Consider the following 20,832-nt stretch of genomic DNA (forward strand, 5'->3'; position numbering starts at 1 on the left):
TTGGGCTCTGGGCCAACAGCTGAGAGCCTGTAGCCTGCTTTGGATTCTCTCTCTCTCTGCCCCTTCCCCAACTGTGCACACGCACTCTCTTTCTCTCTCTCTCTGTCAAAAATAAAAACTTTAAATGTTTTGAATTCTATTTAAATGGAATCATACTGATCCCCTCTCTTTCTTGCTGCTTTGGCTTATGTTTGAGAGATTAGCCTACACTGGTTGAGTGTAGCTGTAGTTCGTTCATTTCAGTGCTGGATAGTATTCCATTGCATGGTTATACCACACCTTACTTATACATTTTACTGGTTTTTGTTTTGTTTTGTTTTTTTTCAACGTGGTTTTTTTTTTTTTTTTTGGGGGGGGGGACAGAGAGAGACAGAGCATGAACGGGGGAGGGGCAGAGAGAGAGGGAGACACAGAATCGGAAACAGGCTCCAGGCCCCGAGCCATCAGCCCAGAGCCTGACGCGGGGCTTGAACTCACGGACCGCGAGATCGTGACCTGGCTGAAGTCGGACGCTTAACCGACTGCGCCACCCAGGTGCCCCTGTTTTGTTTTTTTAGAATGATTTTTTTTTTTTTTTTATTTTAGACAGAAAGAGAGGGAGAGAGGGGCAGAGGGAGAGAGAGAATTTTAAGCAGGCTCCACGCTCACTGCAGAGCCTGACATGGGGCTTTGGATCATGACCTGAGCTGAAATCAGGAGTTGGGTACTCAACTGACTGAGCCACCCAGGTGCCTCACTGTTCTTTTTTTTGGGGGGGGGGGGGGATTTTATTTTATTAAAATTTTTTTTAATGTTTATTTTTCAGAGAGAGAGAGAGCAGGGGAGGGGCAGAGAGAGAGACAGACACAGGATCTGAAGTAGGCTTCAGGCTCTGAGCTGTCAGCACAGAGCCCGACGCGGGGCTTGAACCCATAGACTGGGAGATCATGACCTGAGCTGAAGTCGGACGCTTAACCAACCGAGCCACCCAGGGGCCCTTATTTTATTTTATTTTTAAGTAATCTTCACACCCAATGAACTCAACAACCCTGAGATCAAGAGTTGCGTGCCCTACCAACTGAGCCAGCCAGGCACCCCTGTGTGTACATTGTACCGTTGATGTATATTTCCCTATATCCCGTTTTGGACCGTTACAAATAGTGCTGCTATGAATATTCTCATGCACATCTTTTGGTGCGCATATGCATGCATTTTGTTGGGTATACACGTCGGAGTGGGATTCCTGGGTCTTTGGTCAGGTTTCCAAAGTGGCTATCCTGTTGACTCCTATCCTATCCTGCTTCTCCATGCTCTTACACTTTGTCCTACACGTCGGAAAGGAGTTGAGCGTCCCCAAGACCCCGCTCTTCTCACTCCCGCTCATCACCCACGGCTGAGGCCCAGAGCAGTTTCAGATACAGGAGATCTTTCCGAGGTGATGAAAATGTTGTGGAATTAAGTACTCGTGACAGTGGCACAACTTTGTGACTAGACTAGAAACTACAAACCTCTCCACTTCACAAGAGTAAGTTTTGTGATATGCAGAGTGACTTATATTTCAATTTCCAGTATCACCTGACTTTAATTTTTGATCATCAGGGAAGTTTGAAATGGAAACACTTTGTGGTTTCGATTTGCATTTACCTGATTAATATTGTATTTGAGAATCTTTTTGTATGTTTATAGACCATTTGTGTTTCCTCTTCTATCAAGTTACCACACAGTTCTTTTGCCTATGTTTGTGTTGAATTGGTTGTCTTTTTCCTATTGATTTTTAGGAGCTCATTTTTTTTTTTCAAGTTTATTTATTTTGAGAGGTAGGGGGAGGGGCAGAGAGAGAGAACCCCCAAGCAGGTCTGTGCTGTCAGTGTAGGGCCAGATTCAGGGCTCGATCCCATGAAATCAAGAGTCAGAGGCTTAACTGACTGAGCCACCCAGGTGCCCCTTTAGGGGCTCATTCTAGATTCTAGGTATTAACCCTCTGATGGTGATGATAGTGATATGTGTTACAAATATCTTTCCCCCGATGTGTGGCTTATCTTTCCACAGTACAGACGGTATCTTTTGATGAGGAGAAGTTTCCCCCCCAACCCCATGTTTCTGTTGTTTTTTTAAATTGAGACATAATGTAAATACAATAATACGCACAGATCTTAATCGTTCAGTGAACCTGTATGACTCATATGGTCACCACCCAAACAGGATAGAAGGCTCTGATTGGAGCCCCCATGTCCCTTCCTGCTCCTTTCTAGTGAATTCTCCCATCCCAACACACAGTCACCTCCAGAATTTGAAAAATTTTTATTAATTTATTATTTTTCTTTAGGTAAGCTCTACACCCAACGTGGAGCTTGAACTCATGACCTCAAAGATCAAGAGTCTCATGTTCTGTCGGCCAAGCCAACCAGGCGCCCCAACATTTTGATTTAACAAGCTGTTCAGTGGTGTTTACCAAGTTCCAAACCTTAAAAATATTAACTAATTTAGGGGCGCCTGGGTGGCTCAGTGAGTTAAGCGTTTGACTCTTGATTTCAGGTCAGGTCATGATCTCATGGTTCATGGTCGGAGCCCCACATTGTGCTCCATGCTGGCAGCATGGAGCCCGCTTTGGATTCTCTCTCTCTCCCTTTCCCTCTGCGCCCCCTGCCCCATGCTCTCTCGCACTCTCTGTCTCCCAAAATAAGTACATGAATAAACATTACAAAAATCAACAAATTTCAACCTCATAAAAGCTCTATTTATTACTTTAATCTTCTAGATGAGGAAACCAGGAGACGTTGGGTAACTCACTCCAGGTCCCCCAGCCAGTGAGGGGGAAGCCAGAATTCAAACCCACGCAGTCTCCCAGTCTCCGGAATCCGTGCCCTTCTGGTGAGGACACTGAGACCCCTGGAGTTAGTTTGTATGCGTGGTCTGAGGTAGGGGACCAATTTTCTTCTTTCTCCATATAGAAAACCACTTTTCTGGGCCCCAGGTGACCGTGTGACTCAGGGACACTTTGAAGTGGCTTCAACTCCTTCCTCAAGTACCTCGTCTTCCCCACCCTTGGCCCTGCAGGTCTTGGAGGGGGGAAGGCAGCCTCTCTGTGGTCTGGGGCCCCAGTCTCGCCTTTTCAATACAGTGCAAACACTGCAAATGTCCTTCCCCAGCCACGCAGGAGCGAGTGTGGGGAAAAAGCGTGACAGAAACAGTCTGGCTTTCTCATGCCTCTTTCAGGAGAACGAGGCCCATTTGCCGTCCTGGTCTCCTCTGTGGGGAGCCTGCCAAGGAAGGGGGGCTGTGGCCCCCGGACAGAATGTTCGAGCTGTTCCGGGTTTCATGGGCTGGAAGAAATGCCGGGATTCGGGGAAATGTTGGATGCGGCCCGTGGCTGTGTCCCTGGGAGGAGGGCTCTTCGGGGAGATGCCTGGGTGCCCAGACCATGTGTGTGTGACCTCACGGGGCCCGAGGGAAGGGGTGATGCTAACTACCGGTTGTGGCCGTGCACGTGACGACCGTGACACAGAATGGCAGTGCTCGCTGGGGGGGGCATTAGCCGTCGCAGGGGTTGCTGTGACAGCAGGCCTCAGAGCCCAACACCAAGACAGGGCTTCTGTTCTCCTGCTTCTTCTCTGGGCTGCAGCTGGTTTGGTCCCACGACCCCCGCAGGGGCCACGACAGGCACAGCTTCTACCCTACGCCAGGCTTCACTTCTCCTTGTCCCCCAGTGGCTGGCCTTCACTCTGAGCTTAACTGAAATATAGCTCACGTGCTGTAAAGTTCACCCTTTCAACATGTACACCTCTCTGGTTTTGACAGTGACCTTCAGCACTGTCTAATCTTAGCTCTTTTTTAACTGCTGTGGGTGGAAGCTTGGGTGACTCCCTGGGAGAAGGGGCCTGGGTTTGGGAATTATTACATTTTATTTTATTATTTTTTTCATATTTATTTATTTGAGGGAGAGAAAGAATGTGAGCATGTGCACACGTGAGCAGGGGAGGGGCAGAGAGAGAGAGGGGGACAGAGGATCCAAAGCAGGCTCCTCACTGACAGCACAGAGCCCTTGTGGGGCTCGAACTCATGAAGCGAGAGGCTGAGGTCAGATGCTTACCCCACGGAGGCACCCAGGTGTCCCTCCGTGCTGTTTAAAGTGGAGGGGTTTCAGTGTTCCCCTGAAGGTCACCAGTGTGTGTGTGCATGTGTGTGTGAGGGCCCAGGGCCCTCTGTGTTGTCTCAGACAGTGGAGGGTTTGGGTGGTGGGGAACCTGTGAGGAACTAGGCAGGTACAGTCAGGGAGGCGATGGCAAATCAAGGGTACCATTCAGGACAGCCGCCTCCCCACCCCCCAAAATATCCCCCTAAGCACCAGTGTCAACTCTTAAAGCTGGAGAGTCGGAAGCAGAAGCAGAAATGCCTGGAAGGCGTGACTTCAGCTGTCATCCCCACAGCTACCTACCTCAGGGCCCTGAGGGAAGAGGGACGATTGAGTTCTGGGGACAGAGGGGAAAATGGGGGGCCGTCCTGCCTGCAGCTGAGTTGCAGAAAGGAGAGGACAGAGGGAGGACCAGGCTTTAGCAGAAATCTGTCAGCCAGCACAACGCTCGGCGTATTGTCCTAATGCTCCGTGTCTTACCCTGAGACCACAGAGGAAGGCATTTAGGAATTCCTTCAGTTTCCCGGATCAGGCCTGGAACAGTAAGAAAACAGTTTTGTTTTTTTTTTTTTTAATTTTTTTAACGTTTATTTATGTTTGAGACAGAGAGAGACGGAGCATGAACAGGGGAGGGGCAGAGAGAGAGGGAGACACAGAATCCGAAATGGGCTCCAGGCTCTGAGCTGTCAGCACAGAGCCCGACGCGGGGCTCAAACTCACGGACAGTGAGATCATGACCTGAGCCGAAGTCGGCCACTTAACCGACTGAGCCACCCAGGCGCCCCAGAAAACAAAGTTTTGAGAAGAATATATATAACTTTAGTATGTAGATTTGGTGGGATAATACCTTTGGAATGGAAGGAAGCCGTTACATAGAGGGAGAAGTTGGCATTTATCTTATAGAAATATGTGTGTGAATGATGTTTGTCCAAAGTTAAGATAATTGCACTAGAATATACATGCAGTGCAACATTGTTGCTGTGGGTTTGTGTGTGTATGTGTCTCAGAGGGGGTTTAACAGGCACACAACATAAAATGTATCATTTTAGGGTCACCTGGGTGGCTCCGTTGAACATCTGACTCTTGATTTTGACTCAGATCATGATCTCACTGTGGTGAAATCGAGCCCCGCGTCGATATCCGCATTCCGTGTGGAGCCTGCTTGAGATTCTTTCTCTCCGTCTCTGTCTCTGCCCTTACCCTGTTTTTTATCTCTCTCTCTCTCCATCTCAAAATAAATAAATCAATATTTTAAAAAATTGTTTATTTATTTTTTGAGAGAGAGACAGACAGAATGTGAGCGGAGGAGGGGCAGAGGAAGAGGGAGACACAGAATTGGAAGCAGGCTCCACGCTCTGAGCTGTCAGCACAGAGCCAGCCACGGGGCTCGAACTCACAAACCATGAGATCATGACCTGAGCAGAAGTCAGATGCTTAACCAACTGAGCCACCCAGGCGCTCCAACATATTAAAACAATGTATCATTTTAGCCATTTTTAGACTATATAGCTCAGTGGCATTAAGTACATTCACGTGGTTATCCAGACCAACATTTGTTTTTTTGTTTTGTTTTGTTTTGAAAGCCCAATATTTTGACGTGGCTACAAAGTGCCGGATGGTGACCGTCCTGCCTGGCGGAGCATGGCCTTTACCCCACTAGCTCCCGCAGGAAGCAAATGCCCCATCTCAAGATATGTGGCAGCTTTTGGCTTCACTCTGCCCCCACAGCACCACTTCCTCACTCAGCAGGGGCCTGACTGGGCTCGAAGGGCCACCTGGTTGGCCAAGGCCAAGGACGTGGGTGGAGCGGACCCCCCTCGCTGCTGCCGGGAAGGGCGCTGACCCACCCCACCCTGAGTCATCCTAGCGGCCGACCTGGCTTGGCTTGGCTTGGCTTGAGGCTGCTGTGCTGTGTCTGGTCCCGCTTAGAGCTTTCCCAGGGTAAGGCAAGGCAGCGAGGGCCCGAAGAGCGACCTATGCCCCAAGACCCAAGCTAAACTCCAGGCACTGGGCCTCTGGTCGGCTCAGGTAGTTGTCCGCCTCCCGGAGCCCCACTGGATAAGCCCCTTCACACCTGTCAGAGAGGGCGAGGGGTGAGTTCTCTGCCAGAAAGAGAACTCGGTCCACACTCTGCCCCGTAGGGGTAAGAGAATGAACTCTGCTGTAGGAAGAACAACCGTCATGAGGTTTGGGTGCAGGACTTAACTGTGTGCTCCTAGGAAGACAGCTGGGGTGGGTTGTAGGTGGAGGAGAGGAAGACAGGCAGGGCAGCTGGCTGAGATGCCCAGGGTTGATTGACGGTGACGCTGTTTGCTTTTTGACCCATTGCCAGGGAAGCTGGCACCAGGCCTCTGTGAATTGTAACCAAAAAGGAGGCAGAGGTTGCCAGTTGCACCCCGCCCAGGATCTGGGTGAGGGTGAGGTGTGGCCACCGGACGAGCCAAGTTAATTGGCCTTAACAGGTGCCAGCAGTTCAATGGCCCTTCTCACCTGCCCTTTGCTTTTCTTACTAACCTTGGCTCAGGCCAGAATCTCCCTTCTTCCTCTGCCTGTTTCAGCCCTTCCTGCCCACCCAAGTCGGGCTCTGGACTCAGCTCACGTCAACTCCTCCTGAAGTCTGAGCCCTCCTCCCCCCCTCCCCTCCATTGGCCTGCCCTGCACACACCCACCTCACCCTCCCCTGAGCTCACTCCTACAGCAATCTCTCCTCGGGATTTTTGGGGGCCTAGCATGTACCACGTTGGGCTTGCTTTCAAGCCTATGCCAGGTAACTAGAATGATGGGACCTTTCTCAAAAACCTAGTTCACCAGCTTTGATATCTCATATGAGTGTGGGTGACCCCTTGCAAGCTTATACCCATTTATGTTTTTATTTTGCAGAGCATTTTAGGAGCCCTTAGGTAATGCTGAAATCAGGACATGCATGCAAAAGTCTCATTTCCAAAACTTGGCCCTAAGATTACTCTCTGTCAGCGAAACATAAAGGAGAATTTGCTTATAAGGGAGGAGATCAGTCACCTGAGGAAGTGAGTCACCTAAGACAGAGTCCTGTAAATGTCTGAAGATGTTTGGTGAACTCCTGGGCAATCAAGGGTTACAGGGCTTAAGCCCTAGATAGGTTAAGGTGGGTCCCAGGAATCTGCATTTCAAACTTGTACTCAAGGTGATTCTGATGCAGGGGGTGCCAACTCCCCCCCCCCCCCCCGAGAAACATGGGGTCCTCTCTGAGAGGTATGGCTGGAAGGTGATGGGGATAGCTAAGCAAGCTGGAACCTGTCTGAAGAAAGGAATGGAACATTGAAAGGTGGGGGGGGGGGTGCCCTCACACATTGGGGGTGGGAATGAAAACCAATGTAGCCACTGTGGAAAATAGTTTGGTGGTTCCTCCAAAAATTTTTTTAATATACAATCTCTACACCTAATGTGGGGCTTGAACTCACAACCCCAAGATCAAGAGTCTCAGGTTCTGCCAAGCAAACCAGCCAGGCGCCCCCGTCTAAATTTAAATGTAGAAATTTCTATATGACCCGCAATCCCACTCCTAGGTGTATCTACTCAAAGAAATTGAAAACTGATATTTAAATAAATACATGCACACACGTTTGTAGCCGTACTAGTCACAATAGCCAAGAGGTGGCAATAAAGCCAGTGTCCGTTGATGGAAGAATGAATAAACAGAATGTGGTCTATCCATACAATGAATATCATTCAGCCATAAAAAGGAATGAAGTTCTCACCCATGCAAGAGCCTGGATGAACCTTGAAAACATTATACTAAGTGAAAGCAACCAGACACAGGGGACATGATGTCATCCTGTTTATAATATCCAGAATATCCAGAATATATAAATCCATAGACAAAGCAAGAAGATTCATGGTTGCCAGGGGCAGGGGGGAGGAGGGAATAGGAGTAACTGTTTAGTGTTTAAATGTTTAATTTTTGGATGATGAAAATGGTCTTGGTTGTTGCTAATGTTATGAGTGTACCAAATGGCAGTGAATTTTTCACTTCAAAATGATTAATTTTAGGGGTGTCTGGGTGGCTCAGTGGGTTAAACAACTGACTTTGGCTCAGGTCATGATCTCATGGTTCCTGAGAGCCCCACATCAGGCTCTCTGCTCTCAGCACAGAGCCTACTTCAGATCCTCTGTCCCCCTTTCTGTCTGCCCCTCCTTGTTCATTCTCTCTCTCAAAATAAATAAACTTGAAAAAAGAAAAAAATGATTAATTTTATGTTCTGTGAATTTCATCCCAATATCATAAAAAGTGGGGGGTGGGGGGGGGGAGAAATGGGGTGGGTATGAAGGAGGCTGTCAAGGATCAAGGAGGCAGAAGGATTATCCCCACTGCCTGGGGGAAATGGACCATGTGAACTGAAATGGAATAACGGAGTGCTTGCAAACACATACACATTCTTCGTTAAAATGTATGCTTTTTCTTGGCATTAGAGGACTTGGTTCTTGGACAGATGCTCCGTGTGAGGCACGACACATAGGCTGAGTGGCGGTCATCTGGTCTAGCCCACCCAGGTCTTCCAGCCACACTTGGTTTCTGAACCCGAACAGTGTTGTCCATCCACAGTCTGCCCTAAACTGTGGGCTGGGATTACAATTCTGCTTTGTTTATCTTGCCTCTGACCCTCCCCAGCCTAATTTCCCACTTTGCAAATTGTAGACAACTTTTCAGTTGATTTAGTTTGAACATAAGCAGAGTTGGACTGGAGGAACGCTGGGAAGGTGGGTAGGAGGGTTCTCCGGGGTCTGATGATGTTCTCTTCTTGACCTGAGTGATGGTTACACAAATGTGGTCATTTGCAAAGGTTTGTTATGCTGTATACTCACGATCGGAGAACTTTTCTGTTATGTATATTTTACTTCAAGCAAAAATGAAAATGAAAATAAGGCAAAGTACTGAGATACTTATACAATGATGCTTTTCTCAATGCTCTTTAGGATATTAAAAACTGGAAATATCCTGCATGCAGAAAGGTAGAGGATTGGTAAAATAACTTTTAGTACATCTATAAAATAGTGTTACACAATCATAAGAAATGTTGACAAAGATGTGTATTTATTCACCTGGAGGTGTTAAGTAAACAATATAATATGAAATAAGTTAGAAAAGAAGGTATATTCCAAAATATTAAAAGTGATCATCTCTGGGTAGAATATTGGTATTAATAAAATAAACTAATCTGAGGAGCTTGTTAGGTACAAATTCCTGAGCCCCCAAGACTCAAGAGACGCCTATTCAGTCTCCCCCGCCCCCCAGCCCCAACACACATACCTACCCAGGTTAACTGTGATGTATAGACTGGTTCCTACCATTTTGGGGGGTCTTGGACCCCTTTGAGAATCTGATATAAACCATGGATCCTCTCTCCTAAAAAACAAATGGACATACCAAAGCTTGGATACAACCTGCAGGTGGGAGGGGGTCATTCATGACTCCAGTTAAGAACCTTTAATGGAGAATGACAGGTCAACCTCTTCTTCATTTTCCTTCTTGTTCTTTTTTTTTTTTTTTCCCTTAGAAGACTCCTTGCTCCCAACTCCCTAAAGGTGAGAACCTCTGCCAAGTGGCACAGGTCCTTGGGCCATTACAGAGTTCAGACTGCTGGTGCCGTCCGGAGGGGATCCACCAGCGGGATATGCTGTGGTGGTGGGCCTGAGGCCTGCTTGAGAACTTGCCTGTGCTGCCCACCATTCTTTTCCTGCGTCCCCCCTACAGCCCTTGCAGGATGGCATTTGGGGTGCAGCCTCTTCCACACCTCCCTGCTTCTGGTCCAGAGGAGTAAGCCTCCTCGCTGGAGCACAGGTCTGAGGAAGCTAACCCCAAAGTCTGGACGCCCCTCTTGTTAACATCAACACCACAAGCCCCTCCATTTTTCCTGCACATGTACTATTTCACTTATGCCGATTTGGGTCCCTACAACGAGATGGGAACGTTTCCTACCATATAAATGGGAACAGGGTCAAAGCTGTGGCTTCCGTGTTTTAAGGACCCCAAGAACGTTTCCTTAACAGACCTTAGCAGGAGATTTCCTTCTTGTGTGTGTCTCTAAAAGTCATGGACTGCTTGGGCAGTGAGTGATGCTATGGCTTTGAAGAGAGAAGAAGGCCATCCAGAGGAGTCAGGTCCTTTTGGGACGAGACGACTGGGTTGTACAACAAATGACCTCGGCCACCAGGTGGCATCACTGGCTGGCCTCAAGTGCAGCTCATCCCAGGAGGCAACTGTTCCTACAGCCCCGATATGACCTCATTCCACACACAGGCCAATCCTTTCAGGGAGAGGAAAGGTGTCTCCCACTCCCCTCCCCCCCCAACTTGTGAGCAGGAGCGTGGTAGGCATCACCACAGCCCTCCTCCCCTGACACCTGCATCTGTCCCCGCTTCTGCCAGAGGAGCACCTTGTTTCTAAGTCCCTGGTCACTGCTCCTGCCCTCCTCCTCCTCCCTCCTCTTGGCTTCAGAGCCCAGCTGCCAGGCAGGATGAACCAGGGCAAGATGGCACAGGGCAGAAGAGACTCTTCCTAGCCCTGGCATAATAAAAAGAAAACCCAAACACTTTTCTTTCTTTTAATACCTAAGGTTAAAAATATAAAAAGTCCCAAACCCAACAACCCAAACAATACATCTGAATGTCGGTGACATGCCTGGTCTCAGGTCCCCTTCACAGCGCTGTTCTGGAGAAGCAGCACCTGCTGCACGGCTCTTGGGCCCTGGGTCCTGGGGAGGCTGTGCGGCAGCCGGAAACCATCCTGGCCTTCACCCCACACGTGGGACAACCAGGACCCAGCGTTTCAGAAAGGCCACTAGGACTGTTTTTTTTAAAAATGTGCTTGCACTAGGAGGAAGTTTCGCCTTGAGGATGAGCCGAAGGTTATTTCTTGTGGAGAAACTTCATTTTATTGCCTAAAAAAAAAAAAAAAAAAGAAAAGAAAACGAGAACATTTCACCAGGCGGACAAAAGTGAAATCCTGCTCTTTTCATCCCAGACGCGGTGGGGACAAGTGTGGCCTCCGGTGTCACCTCTGAAGCCTCTCTGTGTGCCCTTCCGTGACGAAAAGGGATCTTCCCCAGAGGTGGGAGTTTTGAAAGGAAGAGCTTCAGAGCCGAAAAGGAGGCTTTGCTCCTGCACTGGTGACACAGGAAGCACTGAATGTGCCGTGTCCTTGAGGAGCCAAGGATGGAGAAGACTCCCGGCGGCCCGGTGGGTCGGGGCAGGCACAGTATGGCCACGTGTAGCTCCTCCTGTGCCTTGTCAGTGCAATTCAACCAAAGTCCTTACGATTCTTTTATTTTCCTTTTAATTTTTATTTATTTTTTTTTAACTAATCTCTACACCCAACATAGGGCTCAAACTCATAACCCTGAGCTCAAGAGTTGCACGCTCCACTGACTGAGTCAGCCAGGCGCCCCAAGGTCCTTATAATTCTTACGTTTCCACTTTTCAGGGCCACTTGGAGGCTAGTCCAGGCCTTTCTTGCCATACACCCTTCTCTGGTTCCCTTCGCACTTCCTAAACTTGATTCCCCAGAAGATTTGAGAGTGTGGGAGTAAAAAAGGGGGAACAAAAAGGGGGCACCTGGGTGGCTCAGTTGGTTAAGCTTCCAACTCTTGATTTCAGCACAGGTCATGATCTCTTAGTTTGTGGGTTCGAGCCCCGCATTGGGCTCTGTACTAAGGGTGTGGAGCCTGCTTGAGATTCTCTCTCCCTCCCCCTGTGCTCCTCCCTTACACACAAGTCTGCTCTCTCTCTCTCTCTCTCTCTCTCTCTATGTAAGTTAAAAAAAAAAAAAAAAAAGACCACGGGAGATAACAGCAAAGGAAGATAGCAAGACAGCCCAGGGGGCTGTAAAGCAGGAGGGGTCCTTAGCTTCCTCAGTTTCTAATCTGGGGCCAGATTAGAACAGGAGGTTACAATGCTGATTCGGAAGCACAGCTCAGCATTATTTAGGACCCACCCCAGGGGAGGCAACTGGCTGAGACTCCAAGGACCAGAGGCTGGTGCTGGGGACTGACAGCTGGGCCTTACCAAGTCCCTTCAGGAACCTATTGACGCCACTGTGTTCTCCACTGGGGAGTGTTTCCAGGTACTCCTGGGCTCGGACCTCAAAGAGACCTGTTGGCAAAAGAAATCCCAGCCATTTTAGTCCCTTCTCTTTCCCTCTCTTCTAAACATACCCATTTCCTTATTGCCATAAAAAAACCTTGCTTCTGAGACGAGCGGCTCCTATAAACATGCTCTGAATCGTAAGGTTTGTAAGGGTTTTTATTGCCCTTATAATTGCCCAACCTTGTGCAGTAAGTGTCTTTGGAAGGCTAGAAAGCTAGCCCGTATGTGAAATCCTATTTTTATTCAGCAAACACCTTCCAAGTGTCTATACAGTGCCAGGCACGCGGTTTGGAGGATGAACCAGATGGCCCTGGCTTTCAGGACTCCTGCAGCCTCCCATACGAGGAATGCTGGCCAAGTGGTTGGCTTCCTGGGAATCCATCAGCCATCTATCAGCTCAGCAGGGCCAGACACAGCACCTCGTAGGTGTGAGGCCAGGGCGGGAGCCTCAGCCATTCTGTCTTCTTTTCTCATCGGTCTTCCCTGGATAGAGGCTGCCTTCCATGCTACTTTTAAGCTTTTGTGTCTCTCGACCTTTCTATCAAATAGTGATCTGTAGACAGATATGCTGGTAAAGCAGAGCTTCTCTTTAAAGGAATCCTATCATGGGGAGTGTGACTCATACTTTAATCAATTTCCTTTTGTCTCTTCAGTTACCACTCATCAGAATACCTGAAGTGTGGCCAGCCTCCATCATTACTTTGCAAAGAGCTCCAGGAATGTGGGGCTTTGGTTCCTTAGCCTAGTCTCTGCCATCACAGCACCAGAGGACAGCAAGGCCCAGGCTGAGGCTCTCCCAGGGCCCCCCTGCCCTCCCTACTCACTGCACCTGGGTGGTAAGCGTCTCTCCACCGACCCCGGTCTAATCCCATCGGTGACCGTCTTTACCCACATTTCTAGCTTTTTGATTCCCGAAAGGGCTTAAGATGATGTAAGAAAGAGAGGGGAGTGATCTGATCCTCCTTCACATACTTTGCCTCCTCCAGCCCTGGAAATACGATGGAACCCAGCCAAAGGGGACAGGAAGGGGGAGGAGAGAGGGTGCAGGAGGGGAATGGGTGGCCTCTGTGGCGAGATGACCCCCATGCTGGGAGAGCCACTGCTGTCCTCCCTCCTGTGTGGTCATTCTGGCTAAGCGTCAGGAGGCCCTCACACAAAGTGGAGGCCTCGGCCTTCCTCTCCTCCCCTGTCCCGTCCCAGCTGGCTCCTGCCCTGCCCAGTGGAGATGGAGGAAAGAAGGGCAGAAGGGAGGAGGAGAGGCCTGAGGAAAAGGAGACGAGGGGCCAGAGAGAGACAGGAGAGAGTGTTCTCAAGGGTTTCGTCAAGTTGGAAAGACAGAACAGAAGGAGAACTTGCCACCAGAACCTGGACTGTGGTTCTGGGAGAGGCTGTGAGAGGGGACAGAGATGGCCCGAGAAGACAGGCAGGACACTGGGGCAGCTGGCTCAGCTCCGAGGTGGCAAGAAGGGGCGTTCTCCAGAGCAGGCAGCCGCACTGGTCCCACCAGGGCGCTGGCTCCATGACCTTCCTTTTTACTCATCTGCCCCCCGGGGCCAGGGTGTCCCTAGCTGCCTGGGCCCCCACGTGGAAGGTGCCTCCTCACCTCTGGCATCCTGCCGGCGCAGTTCCCGCTCTTGGATGAAGCCCCGAAAGGTCTGGGTCTCCATGAAAACCTCCAGGAAACGGCGGAGGCTCTTGGAGGAGACGGCTTTGCGGAAGGCCTCTCGCTGCAGGGTCCTCTCCTCGCGCTCGCCCGCTGTCAGGAACAAGGAGTAGTGACCCACGATCTCCACGAAGAAGCGGACAAAGGCTTCTGACACCACCTCGTTCAAGGGGCTGGACTCCGGGCCTGAGCACAGTGAGGAGGGGCCGGTGAGGGCAGGGCCTTTGACACAGAGCCCCCGAGACACAGGTTACCCAAGGTGATGAAGTCATTTCGTGTCCCCTTGTCATCAGGGATTTTAGGGCCCAAACGGAGGAGGCGGGAAAAATCGTCTCATGATTCAGTGTTAGAATGAGATCCAGATAAAGGGGTTACACACCCACTTTCTCTCCGGGCATGCCTCTCCGGCCGGCCACGTGGAAGGGACAGTCACTTGCCCATTTGCTCCCGGACTGTAATGACGGAAGAGCAAGGTGCAGTCTGGGAGGTGGCTGGGCACTTACCACGCTTGCAGTCCGGGGGCCCTTCGTCCTGGTCACTAGCCAGGTCATTCCTCTGCTCCAGAATGTGCTCCAGGGCTACCTGCAGCTTCCTGGGGAGAATGGAGTCCTCGTCATCCATCTGTAAAGCAGAAAAAACACGTGGGCCATTGCCCCAGGGCTTCTGGGGTGGATAGCTGCATCCTGGCCAGCAGGTCATGCTGGATACACCGCAGGGCCATCCTGGCACAGTTTTTGGTTTAGCGGAAGGAATATGATTTAGAGACAGAGATCTGAGGTTTGAATCTCTATTCCACTTTTTACAAGCGATATGAGCCTCGGTTTCCCCACTTGTAAAATGGGCTAGCAATCCATATCTACCCCATTGTGAAGATTAAATGCATATAGAAGACATCGATGAAAGAATTTGACAAAGATGTAAATAAATGAAAAGATATTCTGTGTTTATGGATTAGAAAAATCAATGTTGGGGCGCCTGGGTGGCTCAGTCGGTTAAGTGTCCGACTTCAGCTCAGGTCACTATCTCACGGTCCGTGAGTTCGAGCCCCGTGTCGGGCTCTGTGCTGACGGCTCAGAGCCTGGAGCCTGTTTCAGATCCTGTGTCTCCCTCTCTCTCTGCCCCTCCCTCGTTCATGCTCTGTCTCTCTCTGTCTCAAAAAGAAATAAACGTTAAAAAAAAAAATTAAAAAAATTAAAAAAAAAAAAAGAAAAATCAATGTTGTTAAAATGTCCATATTACCCAAAGCCATCTATAGACTCAGTGCAATCCCTATCAAAATTGCAATGGCATTTTTTATAGAAATAAAAACAGCCATCCTAAATTTCACATGGAACCACAAAAGACAATGAATAGCCAAAGCAATCCTGAGAAAGAAGAATAAAGCTGGAGGCATCACAATTCCTGATTTCAAATTTTATTACAAAGCTATAGTTATCAAAACAGTATGGTACTGGCATGAAAAGAGACACATAAACCAATGGATCAGATACGAGAGCCTAGAAATAAACCCACGCATTTATGCTCAACTAATATTTGGCAAGGGAGCTAAGAATTCAATGAGGAGGGGCATCTGGGTGGCTCAGTCAGTTAAGTATCTGACTGGCTCAGGTCATGATCTCATGGTTTGTGGGTTTGAGACCCACATTGGGCTGTGGCACTGACAATGTGGAGCCTGCTTGGGATTCTCTCTCTTTGCCTCTCTCTCTGCCCCTCCTCCACTCACGCTTTCTCTCAAAAATCAATTAAAAAAAAACTTAAAAAAACAAAAGAATTCAATTCAAAGAATGATGGTCTCTTCAACAAATGGTGCCGGGAAATTCACATGCAAAGGCAAAAAATTGGACCCCTATCTTACACCACTCACAAAAATCAACATGAAATGGATTAAAGATTTAAAGATAAGACCTGAAACTGTAAAACTATTGTAAATAAATGGAAAAAGCTCCTTGACATTGGTCTTGGCAATGATTTTTTCGGTTATGACACCTAAAAGCACAGTGACAAAAGCAAAAATAAAAAAGGGCCACATTGCACTAAAGAGCTTCTGCACAGTGAAAGAAATGATGAACGACAGTCGTATACTTGTGCACCGTTGGTGGGAGCGTCAAATAGTGCAGCGGCTATGGGAAACAGCATGAAGGTTCCTCAAAAGTTAACGATAGAACTACCCTCTGATTCAGTAATCCCACTTCTGGGTATATATCTAAAGGAAATGAAATCACTATCTTGAAGAGGTATCTGCACCTCCATGCTCACTGCAGCATTATTCACAAAGGCCAAGACATGGGAACAACCTAAGTGTTCATTCATGGATGAGTGAATAAAGAAAATAATAGATAGGGGCGCGTGGGCGGCTCAGTCGGTTAAGTGTCTGACCTCGGCTCGGGTCATGATATCACTGTCCGTGAGTTCGAGCCCCATGTCGGGCTCTGTGCTGGTAGCTCAGAGCCTGGAGCCTGCTTCGGATTCTGTGCCTCCCTCTCTCTCTGCCCCTAACCCACTCGCATTCTGTCTCTGTCTCTCTCAAAAAATAAACATTAAAAAAAATTAAAAAAAAAATAAAATAATAGATAACAAAGAATACACACACACATATACACACACATACAACATACATATACATACATACACACAATGGAATGTATACACACACACATACACATATAATGGAATATTAGTCAGTTATAAAAAAGCAGGAAATCTTGCCTTTGTGACAACATGGATTGACCTTGAGGGCATTATACTTAGTGAAAGGAGTCAGACAAAGACAAATCCTGTATGTTCTCCCTTCTATGTGAAATCTAAAAAAGCCGAACTCACAGATTTCGAGTAGAATGGTGGTTGCCAGGAGCCAGGGTGTGGGGGAAATGGGTATAATCTTTAGGTTGTAAGATAAGTTCCGGGGAAATCCAATGCATGGCATGGTAACTACAGTTAACAACAGCACTCCACTCTATACTTGAGAGTTGTTACTAGGTCTTAAATGTCATCACACACACACAAAGGATAATAATGTGAGAGGATAGAAGTGTTAACTAATCTTATTGTGATAATCATTTCATAGTATGTACGTGTATCAAATCATCATTGTAAACTGGTATATGTCAGTAATATCTCAATAAAGCTGGGGGGAAATTAAGTACAATACAAAGTCCTTGGCACCTAATAGATACTCAACAAATGTTCCCCGCTGCCCCCACCCTTCAGGATAGCCAGTGCTAATAAGGGAGCTGTGGTCAGGACAGATGACCAGTGTGATCCGAAGTTGGCTTTATGATCTGACCTCAGAGCAGGAGGGCCTTGGGAAGGGCAAGCAGACAAAAGTAATGATTAAAAAAACCGAACAAACCACATTAACATGACAGAACTTTTCAGCAGTATGGCCACGTCCAAGTTTAAAAGCAATCCAACAGAATGCCTGGAAAACCTTACTACCATGATTCTTTGCAAGATCTGATAGGAGTTAGCTCTCTTAGGCGAGTGGTAACAAGAACATAAATGTGTATTATTTTCTCTGATAATGAGAGTAGTTTATGATCATTATAGAAAACAAATGAAAGTATTAAAACAATTTAAGATCTCTCACACTCTGCCTCCTTTTCAGTCTCCTACCCCGAACAGTTAGTATCCATGTTTTGGTGAGTTTTCCTTTCCATCTTTTTTAGAGGTGTGCGCGTGCACACACACACACACACACACACACACACACGTATACACACACACAGTTGACCTTTGAACAACACAGGTTTGAACTCTGTAGGTCCACTTACAGGCAACTTCTTTTTCAATAAATCCAGTAGAGTCCTGTAAATGTATTTTCTCTTCCTTATGATTTTCTTGGTAATACTTTCTCTTTTTTTCTCTAGCTTACTTTATTCCAAGTATCTGATGTATAAGACATATAACAAAGAAAATACGTATTAATCAACTGTTTATCCTATCAGTAAGGCTTTTGGCCATCAGTAGGCTATCGGTAATGAAGTCTTTGGTTAAGTCAAAAGTTATTATACACAGATTGTCAACTATGCAGGGACACTTCTAACCCTTGTGTTGTTTAAGGGTCAACTGTGTTTTTTTCTTTCTCTTTCCTTTTGTTTTTTAAGATATTCTTTTTTTTTTTTTTAAGTTTATTTTATTTATTTTGAGAGAGACAGAGATAGCATGAGCAGGGGAGGGGCAGAGACAGAAGGGGTGAGAAAGAATCCCAAGCAGCCTCTCTGTTGTCAGCGCAGAGCCTGATGTGGGACTTGAACTCATGAACTTTGAGATCGTGGCCTGAGCCAAAATCAAGTGTCCGATGTTTAACCGACTGAGTCACCCAGGCGCCCCATCTATAGTTATAACCTATACAAAGCTTCTAACTATTAGAAAATAATTTTCTAACACAACAAATGGGACTCAATCCATTCCCAAACCCTTCCCCTTTGACCCCTGCCTTCTGTCCTGTTCTCAGTACAGCCCGGCTAGGGATCACTCAAGCCTGCCGGCCTATTGTGCAATCCCAGGCCCACCAAGGAGCCTTTCCAGACCTGGAAAATTGTGTCCCAAACAACAGAGAGGTGAAAACAGAGCAGCACGCTGAAGCCAGCCTTTTTACTCACCTGTCTGAGGAACCGATTGTTGACCAGGTCAACCACAAGGACCTGCAAGATGAAGAAAAGGGACGATTACTGTCACCAGGGTTTCTGGGATGTAGTGACAGACTCTTAGCCTTCTTTCTTCTTGGCATCCCGACAGGCAGCTGGGGTGGGGGATAGAGTGGCCCATTTGTGGTTTCCCGACGTTGCCACTGTAGCCACAAGTGATGAAGAGGGGAGGTAGGGGGTGGGGAAGGGCTTTCCAGAATCGCATGCTTTCAACACTGAAACCACAGCTGGGACATGTGTATGCCACAGATTGGACTCCCTGTCCCGTTCCCACGCTGGCTAAGGCAGAGCCTTTGGGACAGATTTTTAGTGTGCAGGTTACTGGGGTGGGCAAAAGATGCTACAGGCCCCCCAGGCCCCCCCTTGCTTCCATTCCATTCGACACTGCCACCCCCCACTCCCAGCTCGCTCTCTCCTCTCAGCTACCCAGGTGGCCTTGTCCTTTCTCTGAACGGGACAAGAAGAGAGAAACCCAGAGGAGTGGATCCAGCTGGAGAATAAATCAAGCTGCAGGTGCTGGGCTTTCATTAGTCAAAGCTTTTAGGGTAGGCACCTTCCCCTTGTCTCCGTAAACAGGGACTGGGGACTGGGACCTGGGCCAGGTGGGCCAGGTGTTGCGTGAGGCAAGTGAGGCGCCTACAGCACAGGTCAGGAAAATGCTGGCCTCTGCTTACGTGACCCGGGGAGTGAGGCCCTCACTTGGGCCTCGGCATGGGCCACACTGGCTATGATGAAGAGCATGGGCCTTCATGGTCACCATGTTCTCACCAACAGCTGGAAACACAGGCTCTAATACATCCCAGAGACTGTGCCCAGGAGCTGAGGGAGCCCTCCCATTCCTCCTTCTGGGGTTGAACTGAGCCATTTCAGGGATCACACAGTACCCAGACAAGCTCCTTGCAGTTCAGAAACTTACATGCGAAGAGCTGTGTGTGCTGGTGAATACTTAATGGGGCTTCAGGCTACCTGGGCAATTAGAAGAGCCACGTCTGGGGCCCGGGGGTGAATTTCAGGGACAGGCGTTCCCCAGGGGGTTTGGAAGTGAGTAGTATCAGTTAGGCCCCTCTGGTTCCCTCTCTGAGTGCTGGGAGCTCAGGACACAGGACAGTGATTATTTAGAGGAAGGAACTGGGGCTAAATACCCACAGAAATGCCAGGTAGGATGTTCCCTGCTTGGGTGCAAGCCTGAAAACCCAGAACTGGAGGATTAAAAACATTTTGGTTGTTGTCTCTTTAACTGATATGAAAAAGGACCTGTTCGCACAATCTGTCAACTTTGTTATTAGTCCAAATATAAATTCCAGTTAGCTCTTGTGTGCTCCCCGCCCACCTCCCAGTTTTGGGGAAGGCAAGGGAGGGGATGTTAGGGTAGACGGCTACTTCTGGATGAAACGTTTTAACATCTGGTTAAGTTGTAGATGTCTGCCCTTCTCAGGCCAGTAGGTTCATTTAGAGGAGAGAACTGAACTTGCGGCTACTGAGGGTCCACTGAGGCGGACTGGGGTGTGGGGCGTGGATCTAACAGACAAAGCCATGGGGTCCCCTATTCCCTACGTGCCTACAGTGCCTTAGCCAACACCTCCCCTCTACCTCGGGCACCCTCGGGAGGGAACAGGGATGCCCCCAGAGCTCACCTCTTCCAGCGGCAGCTCCCTGAGCAGTGGCAGCGAGCTGGTGAGCAGCCCGATGAGGAAGGGGGTTGGTGAGCACACGATGTCAATCATGGTGGGGGGCAGCACGGGGATGTAGGTGTGCTGCCAGGTGAACGGGTAGATGGCGGCCACCATTGCATGGCCGCACTTGGACAGCGTGCTGCAGTGGAGGGGACAGAAGGGGAGAAGGTGCAGATTCAGGGAAAGCTCCAGACACGGCCTGCTCAGGCTCAGAGGGTGGGCAGCCTCCATGGAGGAGGCTGGAGACAAATGTGGGCACTCCCCCCCCGAAGGCGTGTTGGTCAGAAAGGGCGTCACGTGTGTAAGCAGGTACATCACGTAACACAGTCCTAACGCAGAGTATATCAGGCACATGGAGCCTGTGTGAGGCTTGGACACACAGCCAGAAGGACAGATTGAATACCTCAGCTAACTTTTGCTAGTGTCCCTTCACATGCAAGCTACATTCTTTTTATTTTATTATTTTTTTAATGTTTATTTTTGAGAGAGCATGAGCAGGGAGGGACAGAGAGAGAGAGGGAGACACAGAATCCGAAGCAGGCTCCAGGCTCTGAGCTGTCAGCACAGAGCCCAACGCGGAGCTCGAATCCATGAGCCCTGAGATCATGACCTGAGCTG

The 20,832-nt window shown here is 48.6% G+C and overlaps 1 protein-coding gene across 5 annotated transcripts in view; it reads right to left on the reverse strand.

The window, feature by feature from the left end:
* Positions 1-10,678: 10,678 nt before the first annotated feature.
* DENND2A (DENN domain containing 2A) overlaps positions 10,679-20,832 on the reverse strand; it is a 102,796-nt gene continuing 92,642 nt past the window's right edge. For all 5 annotated transcript variants that reach the window (XM_047849246.1, XM_047849247.1, XM_047849245.1 and 2 more), the window contains 6 exons: positions 20,176-20,353; positions 18,497-18,538; positions 14,399-14,516; positions 13,836-14,081; positions 12,152-12,238; positions 10,679-11,028 (listed from right to left, as the gene is read on the reverse strand). In XM_047849246.1, coding sequence (XP_047705202.1) covers positions 10,997-11,028; positions 12,152-12,238; positions 13,836-14,081; positions 14,399-14,516; positions 18,497-18,538; positions 20,176-20,353 — 703 coding nt within the window. In that variant the 3' untranslated portion in view covers positions 10,679-10,996. The remainder of the gene's footprint in view (positions 11,029-12,151; positions 12,239-13,835; positions 14,082-14,398; positions 14,517-18,496; positions 18,539-20,175; positions 20,354-20,832) is intronic.

The sequence above is a fragment of the Prionailurus viverrinus genome, chromosome A2, assembly GCF_022837055.1.
Source record: "Prionailurus viverrinus isolate Anna chromosome A2, UM_Priviv_1.0, whole genome shotgun sequence".
NCBI lineage: Eukaryota > Metazoa > Chordata > Mammalia > Carnivora > Felidae > Prionailurus > Prionailurus viverrinus.